This window comes from Peromyscus leucopus, chromosome 3 (assembly GCF_004664715.2).
Source record: "Peromyscus leucopus breed LL Stock chromosome 3, UCI_PerLeu_2.1, whole genome shotgun sequence".
Classification (NCBI taxonomy): domain Eukaryota; kingdom Metazoa; phylum Chordata; class Mammalia; order Rodentia; family Cricetidae; genus Peromyscus; species Peromyscus leucopus.
The window spans coordinates 5,524,639-5,543,339 of record NC_051065.1 but is presented as its reverse complement, the minus strand read 5'-3'; the positions used below and the strand labels follow the sequence as shown (position 1 = coordinate 5,543,339).

The following is an 18,701-nucleotide window of genomic DNA, read 5'->3' as shown; positions in this document are numbered from 1 at the left end:
TAGCACTGTCTTTTATTTAAGACAAATTTGGAGAATAGATATATAAACTGTACTTCAGTTATTTAATAAAAAAAACAACGTAGACGCCACGTAGGGGCTAAGTGTTTATCAGGCAGGTGATGACGAAAGTCAGCCTCCAGACAATCTCTCAACTGAAAGATGCCATTAAAAATATGTGAGGATCCCACATGTGGAGTGATTCCCTCTCCTGCCTCCCAAAGAGCAGAAGCAAAGCAGATGAACATTAGCTATAAATCTAGAAAAGGAACACTAAGAATCAGGTACCCGGGCTGTTTGACACAAAGTCCTGCAATATAAACAAACAAAACCACCACCAATGACAACAAAAAGCCACCTTTTTTAGATTCCTATAGATCCATCCTGCTAGCACCCAAGGCAGCGTGTGTGTGCGTGCGTGCGTGCGTGCGTGCGTGTGTGTGTGTGTGTGTGTGTGTGTGTGTGTGTGTGTATCAGCAGGACAATCAATGAGGAAGGTGCCGATTCACACCGGCATAGCCTTCAGCTCTCTGATGCCTCAATGGACAAAATACAATCTTAAACTGATGAGATACGTGGGGTGCCTTGCATTTAAAAGGGGAGCTTTATAAAATATGGAACACACTGATGTAACATTCTGCTCTCACAAAGTATTCAAATAATCACATCCGCAGGACTCGGAGACTGTTTCAAACACAGCTACAGAGTGTCACCCTGGAGGAAGTTCACTAGACTCTGAGAAAACAAGCGAAAGCCCCGGGAATATGCAGCCTGTCAGACTCACTTCTGAAAAGATGCAGCAGTGTGAACAAGCAAACTAAAAAGGAGTGTATTGTCTATGCTCAAAAAGAGCCCATGAAAATTAATGATAATAATAATAATAATAATAATAATAATAATAATAATAATAATAATAATAATGGGACTGGAGAAACGGAGCAGTAGTGAAGGGCTGGTGCAGCTCTTGTAAAGGACTCAGTTCCCAGCTCCCACAGTGGGTGGCTCACAACCATGTGAAACTTCAGTTCCAGGTGTCCAAAGCCTCTGGCCTGAGGGCACCTACGTGCATGTACACACATGTACACGTACGTACATGTAGTATACACACACACACACACACACACACACACACACACACACACACACACACTCATGCGCCCGCGTGGGCTATTTAAAAAAAGAAGAAGAGCCTATGCCGTCTAAGCCGCATGGGCTCAGCGATCACTTCCCATGGTTTGCTCTGTTGTGGAGCACCATCTGCACTGGACGGTAACTCTGAAAGGACTGGCTGAGTCCTGTGTCCCCCAAAGTCATGGTTCTTCTACACATGCAGTTTTGCTATGTGCTCTACTTTTGGCTACTTTTGAAAGAATTCTTTGCTTCTGTCAACACAGCCGGATGAGCTGTGATACTAAAAGAAGAATAAAACATATTGCAATGTGGCTGACAGGCAGCAGGCTCACGGGGTGCCAACGTCACTGCCTCCTAAGAGAGCCATGGGGCTCCATTCACATTTATTCCTCAGAGAAAGTATACTGAATCTTAAATCCACAAACAATGGTGACCACTGCTCCCCAAACAGTGGGGTTACCCAAACGCAGGTATGTTCCCCTGTTTTAGAAAACAGAAAGTAAAATGTTTCCTATCAAAGAGTTTATATGAACTAAAACACATATACTGAAGGTGCAGTCAATCATCTTTCTGTGCTTTTGAATTTCACAAGTGAATATTACAATCCATGTGGATAAACCATGTCAAGTTAACCAGAGCAAGAATCAACTTGACTCCGTTAACTCCTGCATTTTCCATGAGAACATTATGATGTTCTTGTGCAGAAAGAAATTAGCATAGAAGACCTGAGTTCCCCTCAGAAAGCCTGCCAGCAAGACTGGCATTGCTGACATCTGGACACATGCAACTGAGAAGAGCACCTACCCTTTCTAGAACTGTATCTGTGTGCACAAACGATGTCAGCTCAACTAGTCAGCTTTCAGCTCAGTAAGGAACCCTGTCTCAAGGCAGTAAGTCAGAGAGCAATAGAAGACATTTAATACCCTGCTCTGACCTCTACACAGAGACATATACCACACACACACACACACACACACATGCACACAGAATTTAAAAGTTAAAAATAAATAAAAGGACTGTTGGAAACCTGGCCCTGGTTCCCTCCAGCCTTTCCCCCTGGACTCGTACCCTTGCTTTCTACCTTTTCCTGAAACAAATCATGGCCACAATGCTCAAACCCAGACACTTAGGTCTAGTTTCAGTGTTCCTTTTGGTTGTATTCTATTTTAAGCAAAGGACAATTTCATATTTCAGAAGGAAGTCTAAATCAATGTGAAACAGTCCGTGTCCAAACAATGTAACATATACAGGTGTCAAAATGTCTTCTCTTTAAAAGCCCAGAATAATCAATACAGCATAAAACTCAGAGATTCAAGCTTCTGATTCTGAAGGAAGTAGCAAGGACTTGCTGTGTGTTTAGTACTTACTAATGGTATTAACTAGCCGAGTTCTGAATTGATGTTTAAAAAGCTAAGGAGATGACTTGGTGGCTAAGAGTGCATGAGGACCTGGGCTTGAGCCTCAGCATGTCCACTAAAAGCCAGCGAGGCCACATAGGTCTGTATCCCTGGTGCTAGGGAGAGCATGGAGGCTGCAAGATGATACCTGAGGCTTGCTTGCTGACCTATGGCCCAGCTGAGACACTGTAAGTGCCAGGTGTGGCTGGAGACCCTTTCTCAAGGAAATAATGCAGAGAGCGAGAAGAGGACACCTGATGTCCTCAAGAGCACACATGCCTACACAATGTTTTCTCTCTCTCTCTCTCTCTCTCTCTCTCTCTCTCTCTCTCTCTCTCTCTCTCTCTCTCTCTCACTTTCACTCTCTCTCTCTCTCTCTCTCTCTCTCTCTCTCACACACACACACACACACACATTTTTAATGTTGGGGGCCAGCAAGATGGCTCAAGAAGATAAAAGCTCTTGACACCAAGCATGAAGAGCTGAGTTTGTTCTCCAGCATAGACATGGTGAAAGTAAAGAACCAACTCTGGCAAGCTGCCCTCTGACCTCCACATGCACACCATGGAAGGTGTGTGCTCATTCACACGTCACAATAAATAATACACTTTTAAGGGATTATGTTGAATCAACTATTTTAGTGAAGAATTTTCTTTAAGGTAAATAAAAGGCTGTCCAATGACACAACAGAAAAGAAACAAAGCCAGGGGGTCACGTTTCTTTGTAAAGCCATCCTAATGATGCACAGGGTTGACCCAGAACAGGTCTTAGCAGACCCTGAAACCTTAGCACAGCTGACTTCATGATGGAAGTCCCATCCAGGCCACACAAAACTCAGCACCTAGACAGTGCTACCTGCCAAAATGAAAACAAATACCCAATCTATCAAAGTCCATAGTACTGGGAAAGTCTCTAAATGGCTTCTATAGTTCCAATTCCAGCTAACTGTTCTTGTTAACTGAAGTATGTCAACCCAGGGCATAGTTTTTATGCTTAAAAGCTCACCCTGAGAAAGGCTGAGATCACTGGGGTCCTGAACACCGAGTGTAGTTGCCAGCTGGCTAATAAAGACTTTCTATTGGCTTAAACACAGGTCCGAGCAGTCTCCTCTGGTGGATACCCTACCACACAGGGAACAACTGGAGATGGAAGTCTCCATTCAGGTCCCATCCTTACCGGGAAAGGAGGTACACCCAGCAGGCCTACAGCATCCAGCCAAGCCATGCCTCTTTAAGGAGGTACACCCAGCAGGCCTACAGCATCCAGCCAAGCCATGCCTCTGTAAGGAGGTACACCCAGCAGGCCTACAGCATCCAGCCAACCATGCCTCTGTAAGGAGGTACACCCAGCAGGAATACAGCATCCAGCCAAGCCATGCCTCTGTAAGGAGGTATACCCAGCAGGCCTACAGCATCCAGCCAACCATGCCTCTGTAAGGAGGTACACCCAGCAGGCCTACAGCATCCAGCCAAGCCATGCCTCTTTAAGGAGGTATACCAGCAGGCCTACACCATCCAGCCAAGCCATGCCTCTCCTCCCAAGCACAGAACAGAGAAGGGAGAATTGGTGCTCTGGAATCAATTGTTACCAGCAGGAAAGAACAATGTAGGAAATATAAGTACCAGGAATTCTGGAAGAAAACGGTCACACTCCTCTAAAGTCTGAAGACTAAGAAATATAATCACAGGGGGCTATCGAGACCAGAGATGAAACACAGCTCCTAAGGAGTTCTTATGAGGATGTAGTTCTTTGAAAGCAAGCAAACATGGGCCTAGGAGATGGCTCAGTGCGTTAGGACACATGCCTACAAGCTTGGTGGCCTACGTTTGATCCCTGGAGCCCGCAAGACAGGAGACAGCCAGCTCCTGAAAATTGTCCTCTGACCTTCACACATGTGACATGTACCCCCTGTCCCCACCCCCAACAAATAAATAAAATAAATAAATGTAAAAACAAGCAAGCAAACAAACACAACTAATAATTTAACTATGTAAAAATCTGGGAAGGGAGGTAATTTCTAAACTAGTGCTATCATAGGAAAGGCTTAATTGAAAACAGGAAAGCTTTTAAAGTATAAGGTACAGATCTCTGTGAGTTCGAGGCCAGCCTGGGCTATAGAATGAGTTCCAGGAAAGGTGCAAAGCTACACAGAGAAACTTTGTCTCGAACCCCCACCCCCAAAAAAAAAGTATAAGGTAAACCACATTACTAAAGACAAAGTTTTTCAAAATACTATAAAGACCAGCCATGTCAGAATGAAACAGAACTCAAAACCACAAAAAAAAAAAAAAAAAACAAAAACCCAGCATCTGCTACAAAGACAAAAAGTAATGACGTGTAATGAAGGGACCCTGGTGTTACAGAAAGAGGAACAGAATACTGTGTGATCAAGGCAGTCTGCCCAGGGAGTCGAGCATTGCTTGGGTGACAGAAAAGAGAGCCATAACTCAACCAAGTCCAGGTCTGTACTTTAAAGACAATCTAAGCATCTGGGTCTACATCCATCACACACACCATTTCTAAAGGAAACCACTCAGACAATTTAAGGAAGCGGCAACTGTTTTAGAAACAAAAAATGGAGATGTTAAGACATTAAAAGTGTTAACACTCCAGAGTTTTCTTTCTGTAACTCTCATATATTTTATTTTTAAAAATAACCTTTGTTTTTTATTTTTGAGATGACACCATTTCCCCCTTCCTTTTCCTTCCTCCTAATCCTCCCACATATCCCTTTCATTGATCTTTTTCCAATTTAATTCATGGCTTCCCTCCCTTCCTCCCCCTCCCTCCTCCCTGTCTCTGTCTCTCCCTCCCTCTTTTGAGATAGGGTTTCATTATGTAGCTAACCTTGGCAGTCTTGAAACTCACTATGTAGACCACCCCCCATTCCACCCCCTCACCCCCCAGTGCTGGGACTGAAGGTGTGAGTCACATGTCCAGACTCTTTTTCTTTAACTGGTGGTGGTGTGGTGGTGTGTGTTCCTAAGTGAATAAATACAACATGTTCTCTCTGTCCATATGCTGGCACTTCCATGGCTCAGGCAGAAGAGAAGGCAACAAGATTGTAAGAGTCAGAGGAACAGGAAGTCTGCTGTGAGCAGGAATGTCGGCAGCTAGAAACATCAGCAGGGGCAGGCCTAAACATGCCTAAACATGGCCTGAACAAGAATACCAACAGACATGTAACATGGCAGGGAGGGGGCGCTCAGGAGGCCTCAGCCCTGGACAGACCGCAACAGGAACTAAGGGATGCTGAGAAACAGTCTCCCCCAGGGAAGGACACCAACTGGTTATCTAGTTCTTTTTGTTTTGTTTTTAAGGCAAACGGGAGATGACGGCTTAGCCGTAGAGTGCATGATGGGCAAACAGACGTGAGCTTGATCCAGAACTGCACTTAAAAGCCAGAAGTGACTGTACACCTACAACCCTGACTCCAATAAACCGAATTCCAATCCCTAACAAAACTCTGGATCGGAAGACAACACACAGCCCTTGTGAGGGTAACAATGAAGGGAGACATCAAGGGGGAGTCAGCGGGACGGGCACAGGAGTGAATCAGGCCAAGCCAAATGACATCTCTGAAACTGAAGCTCATGGCAGCAGATCAGGGCACTGTAATTCGTTTCCTCGATGAATTTCAGGTTAGCAACGGATCGCCTGAGAAAACGCTGCTGTGAGTAAAAGAACTAAGCCGCAGCTGGACAGCCCGCCTACCGGGGTGACACCGGCCGTTGTCCGCAAAGCCATCCCTGCCGCAGATTAACAGAAGAATCCCGTGAGGAACCAGGTCTCCAGTCTGGTGGCACGCTGCCCTCGGTAAACATTTTTATCAAGGGCTTAAATTTAGACACATGAACGACTTTGGAGTGAGTACAAAGCCTGGATCTCGGAACCCTCCGAGGACACACGTCAGACTCAAGACCAAGCAGGCCCAATCAGCACAATCACATCTAACAGGAATAAATGAATATAAAGTTCTTCATTTACATTAAACAAAATCAAATTCTGAATGAAGAAAAACCTGACTTGGCAGTGGCTTAGAAAAAAAAAAAGTCTGAGATCAAAGGCAAAGATCTGACAATTTAACAATCTCACTTGACCAAAATTTATGAGCCAAAAATGTGATTTGATTGCTTAGAGAAAACTAATATAATTCCAGTCGGCATGAATATTCAAAGAAATGTAATCTCCGAAACATGGCAAGTTAGCGTCTCCATTGTAGCCGTTCTGGCCAGGCCACATCTGGAACACTGTGTTTAATTTAAAGAGAGACAATAATGAACTGAAGAATGCCCAAGAAACGCAGCCAGGAAGGGAAATGAACAAGAGCCTAATATGATAAAAGGTTTTCAAAGCTATGTGTATTGAGCCTGGAAAACTACAAGAAAAATGTCAATTAGCTTCAAATATTTTGGTATCAGGTGACGAGGGAACGCGTTCATTGTCTTGCTGTTCCATTTACCCGAAATGAGGACGGCTGAACAGCACTGAGAGCCCACCCTGAAAAGACAGCATCTCTTCCCTATGGCCTCTGCCTCCTTTGTTTTGAATAGGGAAGCGGTGAGGGTGCTGGCCTCCAGCAGGCGGGAAGTCCAAGGACGCAGCTGAGATTGAAGGAACTTGCTCAGGCTTGCTGCCTGCTTCAGGTGCCCTTCGGGGCATCCACAGTGTGACCTTCTCAAGGCGACAGCATCTCATCAGAGTTCCCTCAGGCTCAGTATAAAAGCATGCGGTGAAAAAGGAAGGTCTTGTGTGTCCAGACAGAAAGGGAGCTTTTATACTAAAAGTTGTCATTACACATACCAGAACCCATAATCTAGCCAAACCAATGCACCAGTCACCTTTTTAATGAATAAAGTTTAATTAATTAGACTCTACTATTTTGCTATGTAAAACCAGCTGACCCTGCCAGTCACATGAAGCTTCGAGTTTATAGACTGAACATTATCATTAGTTGACTCAGTGAAGATGCAATGTCATTCACAAAACGCTCTCAAAAATAATACCCGAGAGGAATAAAGCACGCTCATTTTCACAAACCAGTCATTGAGCAACTGAAACAGTGTATGTAGGAATAGAAAGAAAGAGGTTGACAGAAGAAACTAGAGAAAATCCAAGCCATCTTGGAGCCTGACACAACACAGATGCTGGAAACCTCTGGAAACGACAAATGGGTTTTTAAAACACAGGAAAAGAGAAAATCTCTGCAAGAGAAAATCTACTAATTATCTAGTTAGGAGATGGAAAAATATTTCTTGAGTTTAAGAGTCAGAGAAACTAAAAGGGAAAACCTACAGGCTCAACTATGTAAATGCTACCCTGCTCTGCTAGAAGTCAAAGGGACCTAAAGTTGACAAAATTAAAAGCAAACTGTCTACAAAAACTATATTTTCAATAAAAGAACTTGTTAATAGCTTATGATATAAAGGGTTCTTACCAATCAATATGGGTCAACTTGAATGGTCAAAGGATAATTCATAAAAGAAAATACAAAAAAAAAAAGAAAAAAAACCACCTAGCGCGCGCGCGCACACACACACACACACACACACACACAAGTCTAATCTCATAAATAATGAAATAAGCCATTAAAAAAATTCTATAACTGGAAACTCTAAAAAATGTACACATAATAATCTCACTTAAAATTTTTATCTTAAGAAAACAGACAGGTCACATTGATTTTTTTTTAAGATTATAAAATCATACATTTTAAAACAATGAGACGTGAACAACTATATTGTAAGAAATATTTAATATTGGGAAATACACACCAATAAGTGGAAAGGTATGTTTTAAGTGCTGCCATCTGCAATACTTAAAGTGAAGAACTATGTGCAGGAAGTCATCGGAAATGGAAAGAATCTACAATGTTTTCAACTGTTATCCTGCACAATGAGATGATCTAACTTCTTTTTTTCTCTTTGTGATTTTCTATGCTTTCCACATTTCATAATATACACAATACAAAAAAACAAGTTACAAAACTTTATGAAAACTATATAAATCCTGGGCTGCAGAGAAGGCTCAATGGGTAAGAATGCTACTGTTCGGGCAAAGGACCCAAATTAGATTCCCAGCACCCATGGTAGGTGGCTCACAATCACCCGTAACTCCAGCTGCAGAGAATCTAACACTTCTGGCCTCCATTGGTATCAGCACTCATATGTACGCGTACACACATACACATACATACACACACACACCTCACATCTATGTCCCTGACCATTAATTTCACTTTTAGAAATTCATCATAACGTTATAATCAAAAGTACAGAGAAAAAATTACATAAAACAGTTATCACATTATTCATTAGATGAAAACCTTTGCAGTTACAGAGGGACTGTTCCACAATGTGAGCCCAGAGGTCAAACTGCTAGAAGCCACAAAAATGCTACTGAAGAATGTTAATCCAAAATACAAAAAAGAGGGAAGTTAGAGAAAAGAGTTTAATACTGCTACAATATAAAAGAAAGTATAAAATACTATGTAAATGTGATTTAAATTTCATCCTAACATGAAGAATCATTACACGTAAAGATAGGAAAGAAATAAGACTTTTTAAAAGGCGATAGTGCTTATCTACAGCTACCTTATCAATTTAATAGACTGTTTTTCAATGAACATGCATTGCTTTCTAAAGGATAAGTATAGCTCCGAAAGCTGTGTCCGGCTTTAATTTTACATACTTGGTTGCTCCATCGTCGTATGTTGCCATTAACACGACCGTTCCATCTGGTATGTTCTTCAGAAACTCAATGAACGGTGCCACATCTGAAAGAAAGAAAGGGTTGGGGATTTTCTTTGTAGATGATGGAATTACTATCACAATAATTTCTAAAATTAATGTCATATGCAGTTTCCACAAAACAACTATCTAATGAAGAGTAATGTACAGGTAAAACAGACAAATCTTAGGAAAAGTTTAAAAATTCAAGGTTTTTGAGTTCACCCAGGGAAGAAAAAAGATATACTAAACAAAATTACCAAATTTATTCTTTAATATCGTCCCTCCATTTCCTGATATGCAGTTCTGAATCATCTTGTGTCTTTCGTACTCATACCATCAAGGCCAATAAAAATCCATAGTAAAGTCATGTAAATGCACCTCTTGTAAAGTGAGGACCTCAGGGATCTCAGAAGTATGTAACTGGGCTTACAGTCCACAGGAAGCCGGATTCTCAGGTCCATGTGAAGAAATACATTACTAGGCTTACAGTCCATAGGAAGCCTGATTCTCAGGTCCACATGAAAATATGTAACTGGGTTTACAGTTCACAGGAAGCCTGATTCTCAGGTCCACGTGAAAATATGTAACTGGGCTTACAGTCCCTGATTCTCAGGTTCATGTGAAGCTTTGGGGACCACAAGGGGCATGGCCTTGAATGTTAATATGGGTGCTTTTCTGGGAACAGGAAGCCCTGCTTCTATCTACTCCTCAGAGACCTCTGTAAAAAGGCAGATTTATAGTTTCTAGGTGTATCACTTTGTAACAAACTGGGGTAAGGAATGCAGACAGTGACTAAAAGCCAAACTAATTATGGTCAGCATCGGTCCTCTTCCGTATCAAGTCCACAGGAACTTCTCGATACTCTAGCTCGCTGAGTGCAAGCTGGTGCTGTCAGACAGACTGGTGAAGTACTAAAGCATTTTCCATCACAGACTCTTTGCAATGTTAGCTTTCCTTATAGACCACAAGTCTAAGTGTACTCCAAACCTATATTACTGCAAGTCTTCCCTATTTTTTTTCAACATCAAAGATTCCAAAGATTTTTCTCTAATTGATTATATTTTACCAAAACCGCATTTTCAACGTAGAAACATAAATGCCAACAAATCCTTTCCATTGAAATGAAAAGATGGCACTAAACTGCTATTATTTCTGAACCAGGAAGAGTCTTTGGCAGCAATCTGGTGTCTGTGATGGGCAGTGAGAGCTATACCAGAGCTCTGTTTACATGCCCAATTTCAACAGCTTCATGGAAGAGTTTCTACGTTATAAATTATACTAAGAGCAATTATGCTCTCAGAATCTAAAATTGATGGGAACAGTGTAATTTAATATAGCTCTGACAGTTATGAAACATTCTCTAAAGCTTAAATAAATAATACATAGCATCTTATTAAAAGCTGAAGAAATATTGGACATGTTAGCTTGTCTGAAACTGAACATAAATGTCTGGAAGCCTGAGAGCCGCTGGTTTGTAGGGTAAATATAAAGAAGCCAGGGAACCGAGAGGTAAGCCAGTTTGGACTGCCTGCCTTAAAGACGAAGAAATCCTGGGGACTGGAAAGGTAGCTCAGAGGTTAGGCTAACCCTTGAGTTAGTCGCTAACTCCAGAGTAACTTGTTACTCTTCTGGAGGACTTGAATCAGGCTCCAGCACCCACATCAGGTGGCTCACAACACCTGTAACTCCAGCTCCAGGAGTCCAGGGCTACATGCCTCCTCAGGCACCTGCTCCATGTGCACATACCCACACGCAGACACACACCTACACACCATCAAAATCATGAAAATAAATACGCTTTCCTTGTTTTAAAAAAGAGACCTTTCTCTTTGGGGTAACATTCTTTGGGGAGCCAGTATTTGCTTCAATTTCACCAGTATTTGATGGTGACAGTATTTGAAGCTATTCCTAGGACTCCCAAACACGGAAGGGAAAAATATCTGTGGCTTGTTCTGAGTCCAGTAAATTACAAAGAAAAGCCCATGTCTTTTCTCAAATGTTTGCTACTGTAATAGCAGAATTCAAAGTTAGAAACTGGATAGATTCGTGGGATTCTTTCAGTCTGAAACTGTGTGAACTGGTTATACTAGTCTTCAGACGATTCTGACTTTCAGGCAGAAATCGAAACCGACTCAGGGCTTGGAGTCAGTTGTCTTGTCAGAACAGGGGCGCTAATGTCCTTCAAATCTCATTGGAATCTCAATCACAGGCAATCTTCCTACCATAACCAAACGGCATGCAACATGACAGCCCACTTAAACATGGCCAGACACGCAGTGAGAACAGGCAGAGGGAGAGAAAACGGAAATGCGAACGGGCACGGCTCTCTCTCAAATGGGTTCCTCGTCAGTCAGCAGGAGCACAGTGTACGTTGCACGTACCTCCTCCCCACATGTCAAAATATTTGGTGTCTAGCACCTCCCCTGTTTTCCCTGAAAGAGACAGAATACATATTATATCACACAACGGAAATATCAGTGTAGAAAAAAAAAATGGTCTAACCCAACGAGTGACATGAACTCATCGACAGAAGGAACTGCTTCTAGAACTTACGATCTGAATCATGCACACAGCTATGCATCGCTGACTTCAGATCAGCTCTGTGTTATACACTTCACGTTCATGTGCAATCATCAACCCGTGACATTACCACCAATACATAACCTCTACAGCAAAAAAATTATCTACTTAAATCAGGACGAAAACAACAATCTATACTAAAGCTTTTTTTTTCCCCCAAATAAAATGTATACTTATTTTATCTCAAAGATCAATTAAGTAGAAGAAGAGACATTAAAATTTTTACTTGGGAAAAAGAAAGTACAAAGTCAGATAATTATCACTTATGAATAAAAGCAAAGAGAGCTTTTCCCTGCTGGGGGTTGGCTGAGCTGCTGGGAGATTCTACTCACCCCAGGCAGTTATAGGAAATAAGTGGCTGAACAGAGGCTAGCGTACAAAGGCAGCCTGTACTTCATGGGCTGGATGCTTAAAACTGACTTTGTTTAACACAATGTCCAGGACTCAGTGAATGTATTTGCACAAATGAACCTCTGAGAAGAATGTGGACAGTACTGAAAACTTAAAACAAACTATGACTTTATTCTTCCCTCTGCTTATTAAGAGTCCACCATCCTTTGTCATTTTACACACCCTTCATCCTGATTACCTATCTTCATGTTAAGTAAGAATTCTAAAAGGTGCAGCAAGATGGCATCTACTTAGTATCAGACTAGTAGCTTGCAGTTTCACAAGAAGCTCGCCACACAATGCACATGGGTGCAATATGCCCATGAAAACGTGCTGCCCATAAGAAGATCCCAAGTCTTCATCTGCAATGGTTTGGCCAAGAGGGTACCCTTGTTGGGAAAGCTTCAGTATTGAGTGGTACTTTCTATTCTAATGCCAAGGGTAAATTTTAGTGTGGGGCATAAATATACCCATTGATCACATCAATAAAGCACATTAATTATTCTTACCATTTACCAAGGCAACATTTATTCCTCTTCCAACATTGTTCTTAACACCACTCATCAAACTAAAGGGAAAGAAGTCAAGACGAACTCATTAGAATATATGGATACATGTCACAAAAATACAATGCAAAAAAAGGTATTATACACATATCAAACACTCAACTCAGCACATTAAAAGCTTACTACATCAAAGACAGCCTTATGTTGAGTCAACTATAATGTCAATTCAAATAATACTTCATAAAATTAAAAAATACACATAAAGGTACAATGGTGCTTGAGAAATAGTTAGCGGTTAAGAACATGTACTACTCATACAGAGGATCAAGACCCGTGTCAGGAGGCTCACAACCACCTCTAACTCCAACTACAGGGGATCTGATGCCTCTGGCCACCATCAACACCTGCACTCACATGCACATATCCAGACACATACAAAGAAAGTAAATTCTTTAAAATAGAAGCATTATGTCTCAAATGTCACAGTGCTACTACTTTATCTCATACTGTGCCATGCCACCTGAGGCAATCCTTTAAGACATGGTCAGAACAGGACTCAATCTCCACCACTGTCAAGAAGCCAAAGACCACGCCCTCTCTTCTCCATCTTCTGTAGGGCCACCGTGATACCGTGACATGAAATGGAGTCATGTTCTACAGAGACACTTTCAATTCGGAAGCCAGAGGAGTAACGGAGCATTATCATGCCCATGTCACCTCACTGTGAACATTTTCCCATTTTCCTAGTGATTATTAGCGTACACTTTCTCTGCACTCAAAAGGAATGCACACAGCCACAGGAATCTCACCACAGCCACAAATGGGCTGCCGGAGACAACCAACATCACTGCAGCTTACAGACCATAATGCCCGTTGACAGTGTGGGATGGAGGGCACAGTGGCTTGATATCGGTTTACTTTATTGAATATTAAACCCAAATTTGCAGGTAATGTTAAATTAATAGAATTCAAGGTATTAGCAACTTCCCCATCAGTGTGTTGGAAGAGGGTGCCCTGCTCACACTAGTATACTGCAAATTTTCCTGACAGAATGTATAGCACACAATTTTGCACATGAAATGTATAATACTTTATCCTACATTCCTCAGAGTTGATTGATTCTCACAGAACACGTCAACTGATTGCCACCAAACTCCCATGTGTAACTGAGCTAAGGTTGTAGGGAACATAATTCCAACAATTACTGAGTGACATCCTTATGTGTGTAAATGAGTAAGACAAAGGAAAAACTAAAATAGTGCTGAAGCTTCATTTATCTGGTGATGAGAACGTCTTTACTAGCCAGTTACTTCCTCGTTCTGCTGTTTGCAATGTAAGAACAAGCAAAACAATGTTATGACACACAGCTAGGTCTCAGCTACACAAATAACATTTTCTCCTCTTTTTCTTAAGTCTAGATCTTAGTTTCAAAATCTTCCTGTTAAGGCACAGACAGTAATCAGTATAAAGTATCTACAAAGGGACGTACTCAAAAAAAAAAAAAAAAACAGTAAAGAAACTTCTTAAAATGTTTGTATTACCATATATTATAAATATGAATGAATCTCATTACATTTTGCATGTGCTTAGAATGTACTTTGATCATATATCTCATTACCTGCCTCCTCTTCCCAGCTACTCCTCTCAAATTAAACTTTTAAAAATGATCATAAAACTCAAAGTAAGTTGGGTGGTGGTAGCACATACCTTTAATCCCAGCACTTGGGAGGCAGAGGCAGATAGATCTCTTGAGTTCGAGGCCAGCCTGGTCTACAGAGCTAATACTAGGACAGCCAAGATTATACAAAGAAACACTGTTTCCAAAAACAAAAACAAAGAAATAAACAAACAAACAAAAACTCAAAGTAAAACAATCTGAAAATAGAATAAAATGCTAAAATGATAGACTTAATGCCTCACCTATCAGCATGTACAGGGAATATAAGTAGCTCAAACATACCACAGAAAAACAGAACAGGAACAATCAGTTATTACAGAACCAACTACATAATGATGACAATAAATTCACCTGAAACAGGTAATAGAAAGTAAATGGCTAAGAAAGCCTTATGCAAACAACCCAAAGAGGAAATACCAATAATCAATCTATTTTAAAAAACAGAAGGTCGGGATGAACAGTTCTCTATGATAAATTTTAAAAAACACAAGACATTATTAACAACTAGGGAGGCACAAATCACGGACTCAAAGAGCTACAACTTCACTCCGACTAGAGGCACAGGCACATGGAGGACCCAGGACTCCACACTATTGGTACACAGGTCAACCGATGAGGCCACTTTGGAAAACCAATCTCACGGTTCCTCCAAGTGCCAGACAGCTACCTGAAAGAAAAGTCCATTACAGTCGAAGCACAGAGAGTGAAAACCCATCCACACACAACCTGTATAGAAAAGCTTCAGAAACACTGTTCTGGACAGTCATCGAGGGGAAATATTCATACACCTATCAACCGATAGAGGACAAAGCAAATGAGGCACATCTATAATGGAGAAGAATTCATCCATGAAAAGAAATAATGTGAGCTACACGGTGGATGAACCTTGAAAACGTTACACTAAGCGAAGAAGCCTGTTACCAATGACCACAGATAATAATACATCTACGAAACAAGCAATCTCTAGGGACAGAAGCAAACAAGGTTATTTAGGACTTGGGAGTGGAGTAGAATGAAAATGAAGAAGAGCCGGACGGAGCTAAAGGACACAGTTTCTTTTGGTAGTATGGCAATGTTATGCTGGGACTGCAATCCCAGCATTCTAGAGACAGAGGCCAAAAAAGAATGAATGAAAGAGAAAGGAAGAAAAACCTAAAATGGACTATGGCACAGTTTGTACACAACAGTGAATCATACCACAAACCAGTGATTGCATACTACAAACAGGAAGTGTAGGTATATAAACTACATCTCCAAGCTGTACCAACAGAAAAATTTGTCTTGAGCATACACATAAGACGGACATAAGTTTCACCACAGGACAACTGGCCAGGCTGCATCAGAGGAGGGGAGCGCTCCAGACCCGGGGAAGCATATTAGATGTGTAAATTCCATCACTGGTATCAAAAAGCAATGGTTACAGCTAATGTGTGGGTTAACAACCAAACTCCAGTGATTTTCCAAGTAGAGATCATCTTGGAACATGCTACTCTATTCCAATAAACTTCAGTCCATCTCAGAACAAAGAAAAGAAGGCAGCAGGAAGCACAGTTCCACAGGCTTCCCACGAGAGGGCAGCAACCTATCAAGTTTTAAATAGAGTGCACCGGAGAGACTTACCATCAATGAAAAACCACCTAAGTCACCAAGAGTGGTCACAGCAATGAAAATATTTACTAGTCTTTATGACTGTGAAGGCCCTATGGCCAACCACACACCTTCAGGCAAAAAACAAACAAACAAACAAAACAAACAAACAAACAAAAAAACAAGGAAATGGCATAAACACTATATAACATTTTCAAACAGCTTTGCTTCACATACCTGCCACCAGCTCTGGCTACTTTAAACATCTTTTAGGGAGCTTGCCTGAGCGCTAGAAATGTTCAACAGCTTTGGCTCTGCAAGTGGAACCTCTACAGCTATGTCAAAGAGCCAACAGACCATAGGGAGCAAAATTAGCCCTGCCCAGACACCGCAATCTAGAGTATTCTCTCCATGGTGAGTTCCTGGACTCAGGTCAGGTGCAAGGATACACATATTTTTAGTATATACTTGCACATTTTGTAGGGTAGACAGGCAAAAAAAATGTTATGAGTAGACATACCATGTCAAGTAGTAACATACATGTCAGTGTAACTAATCATGGCCTTCCCACTGTTCTTTATTCCACTATGTAAGTCATTTTATATAGCTATGAAATTAGTTTTTCAATACAAATGAAATCATAAGTAAGTCTGAAAACTGTCTCAGCACACTTAGAAAATGACCTCAATCTGCACTGCTCAGAAGTTCCTGTGTGGTCTGGCCCACTCACTTCTAGAACTTTCCTCCCATATGAGCTGACCATGTGCCTCACGTCTGGGATGGTCAGACCTATCTGCTCTGCCTCTGGTTGTCACCTGATCCCTGGGTTCTCAGAGCACACTCAGTGTCTTAGAATCAATCCTCAACACTCAATCTCAAGTTGGACCCTTTCCCCTCGCTGACAATCTCAAGCTGGACTCTACCTCACTCACTCCCACTAGGAAGCATCACTTATGGCCACTGCCTGCACAGCTGGTGTCCTGATTGACAGCACTTACTTTTTAGGTACCTGTCAGCCCTGCTAGACTGTATGTATATCCCATGAGAGGGGAAACCAGATCCAATAAGCACTTGAACAGGTGAACTGAGTGTTGTCTAGTCAAGCAGACTCTTATGCTTTATGTTAGCATTGTTTAAAAACTTCATGCATTTTCAATATAGAAATAAATATACAGGAAAAGGCACTGGACTTGGTCCTTGCAGCATCCCACTGGAGGTCGCTGGCTAGTTATGAAGCCCTTCTACAGGGACCAGCGTCATGACCTGAGGCCTAGCTATAAAATTTCATCAATTATTAATCTCTCATGGGAATGGCAGAATGATTCTTGAAATGCAGCTGATTGGTGGGCAACCTCAATTTTTGGGTCAAACAAACTACCGCACAGTATAAATCCTACATGACATGCCCACCATGCTAGAACCAAAGAATCTGGCTCCCAGCCCGGCACAGTGATGCTGAGCCCTACCCTCAAGAAACAGTTATCTTCTGACCTATGCAACTGTGGTTGGAAAAGCAGTGTCTGAAAAGGCTTTGATCTCTTCCTTGCACTAAACTCCATGCATCCAAAGATGACCTGTGGGCGAGGTATTCCGAATGAACTTTCATCCTATTATTTAGACTCAAACTGAGTCTTTAGTGAAGCAAAGGTAAAAACAAAGCGGACTGTCTCTAAAAACCTAGAAACTTCCAAACCCCATGCGCTTTGCTGAGATCTGGGGTAGCGAAAAGTCAGAAGGTAACTGATTTGACAGGGGCTGCCAATAGCATGAGGGCAAAGAACGGGAATGAACAGAGCTCAGTGAGCATCAATTTTGCAAGAAAATGTTGCCCCAGGAGGCCAATCCTTTCACAGTTCCCGCATATTTAACTTAAAAGCTCTGTGTGAAATTCATGCATAAAAAGCTGGGAGAAACAGCCCAGTTTCTGCTGTTTACCTGTACACCATCTTAGTCTGGTCTACAAAGCCAAATGTCGTATCCATTATTTTACGTGAATTTTAAATGAGCTCATGTCCTGAGTTTTCTGAGCAAGCAGATGAAAAAACAACTAAAGGCAGGGTTTGCCATTCCAGAGGCAGGAACTTGTGAGAGCTGACAAGGCAGGACGATAAACGCAGCAGCACCCTGTGCAGACCACCACAACGAGGGAGCCACTCAACCCGGCCCAGAGCAGTGGAGTGCAACCGGCCGGCCAGGACCATGAGGTCACTTCACACCTCAGCAGGCAGCTCTCAAACATGAAAGACACTGACCTATAACGGGAAGCATTCAGTGCTCTGGGAAGGTTGTCAACGGGGCTTTGTTCTGACACAGTGTTTTATATGGGATTTGTGGTCAAGAGCCCTGTGGAGAGCCGGGGCAATGGTAGCACACACCTTAAATCTTAGCACTCAGGAGGCAGAGGCAGGCGGATCTCTGTGAGTTCGAGGCAGTCTGGTCTACAGAGTGAGTTCCAGGACAGCCAAGATTGTAACAAAGAGAAAGAGAAACCCTGCTCAGAAAAAAATAACAACAAAAACAACAACAACAAAAAAAAAAAAAACCAAACAAACCAAAAAAGAGCTCTCTGGCGCCATTGAGCACTTGAAATATGCCAACCGTATATGAAGATGTCCTTTATTTTAATGAGTTTAAAGGAATTAATCTTTTTCTTAGTATTTAAGAACCACAATGAAACAGCCACATTTATCCTTACATAAAGCCA

General features: G+C 41.8%; 1 protein-coding gene across 2 annotated transcripts in view; it reads right to left on the bottom strand.

Moving 5' to 3' along the window:
* The window catches only part of Fam3c (FAM3 metabolism regulating signaling molecule C), a 47,689-nt gene that overhangs the window by 3,207 nt on the left and 25,781 nt on the right, over positions 1-18,701 (bottom strand). For both annotated transcript variants that reach the window (XM_028873001.2, XM_037203494.1), the window contains 3 exons: positions 12,736-12,794; positions 11,638-11,688; positions 9,216-9,300 (listed from right to left, as the gene is read on the bottom strand). In XM_028873001.2, coding sequence (XP_028728834.1) covers positions 9,216-9,300; positions 11,638-11,688; positions 12,736-12,794 — 195 coding nt within the window. The remainder of the gene's footprint in view (positions 1-9,215; positions 9,301-11,637; positions 11,689-12,735; positions 12,795-18,701) is intronic.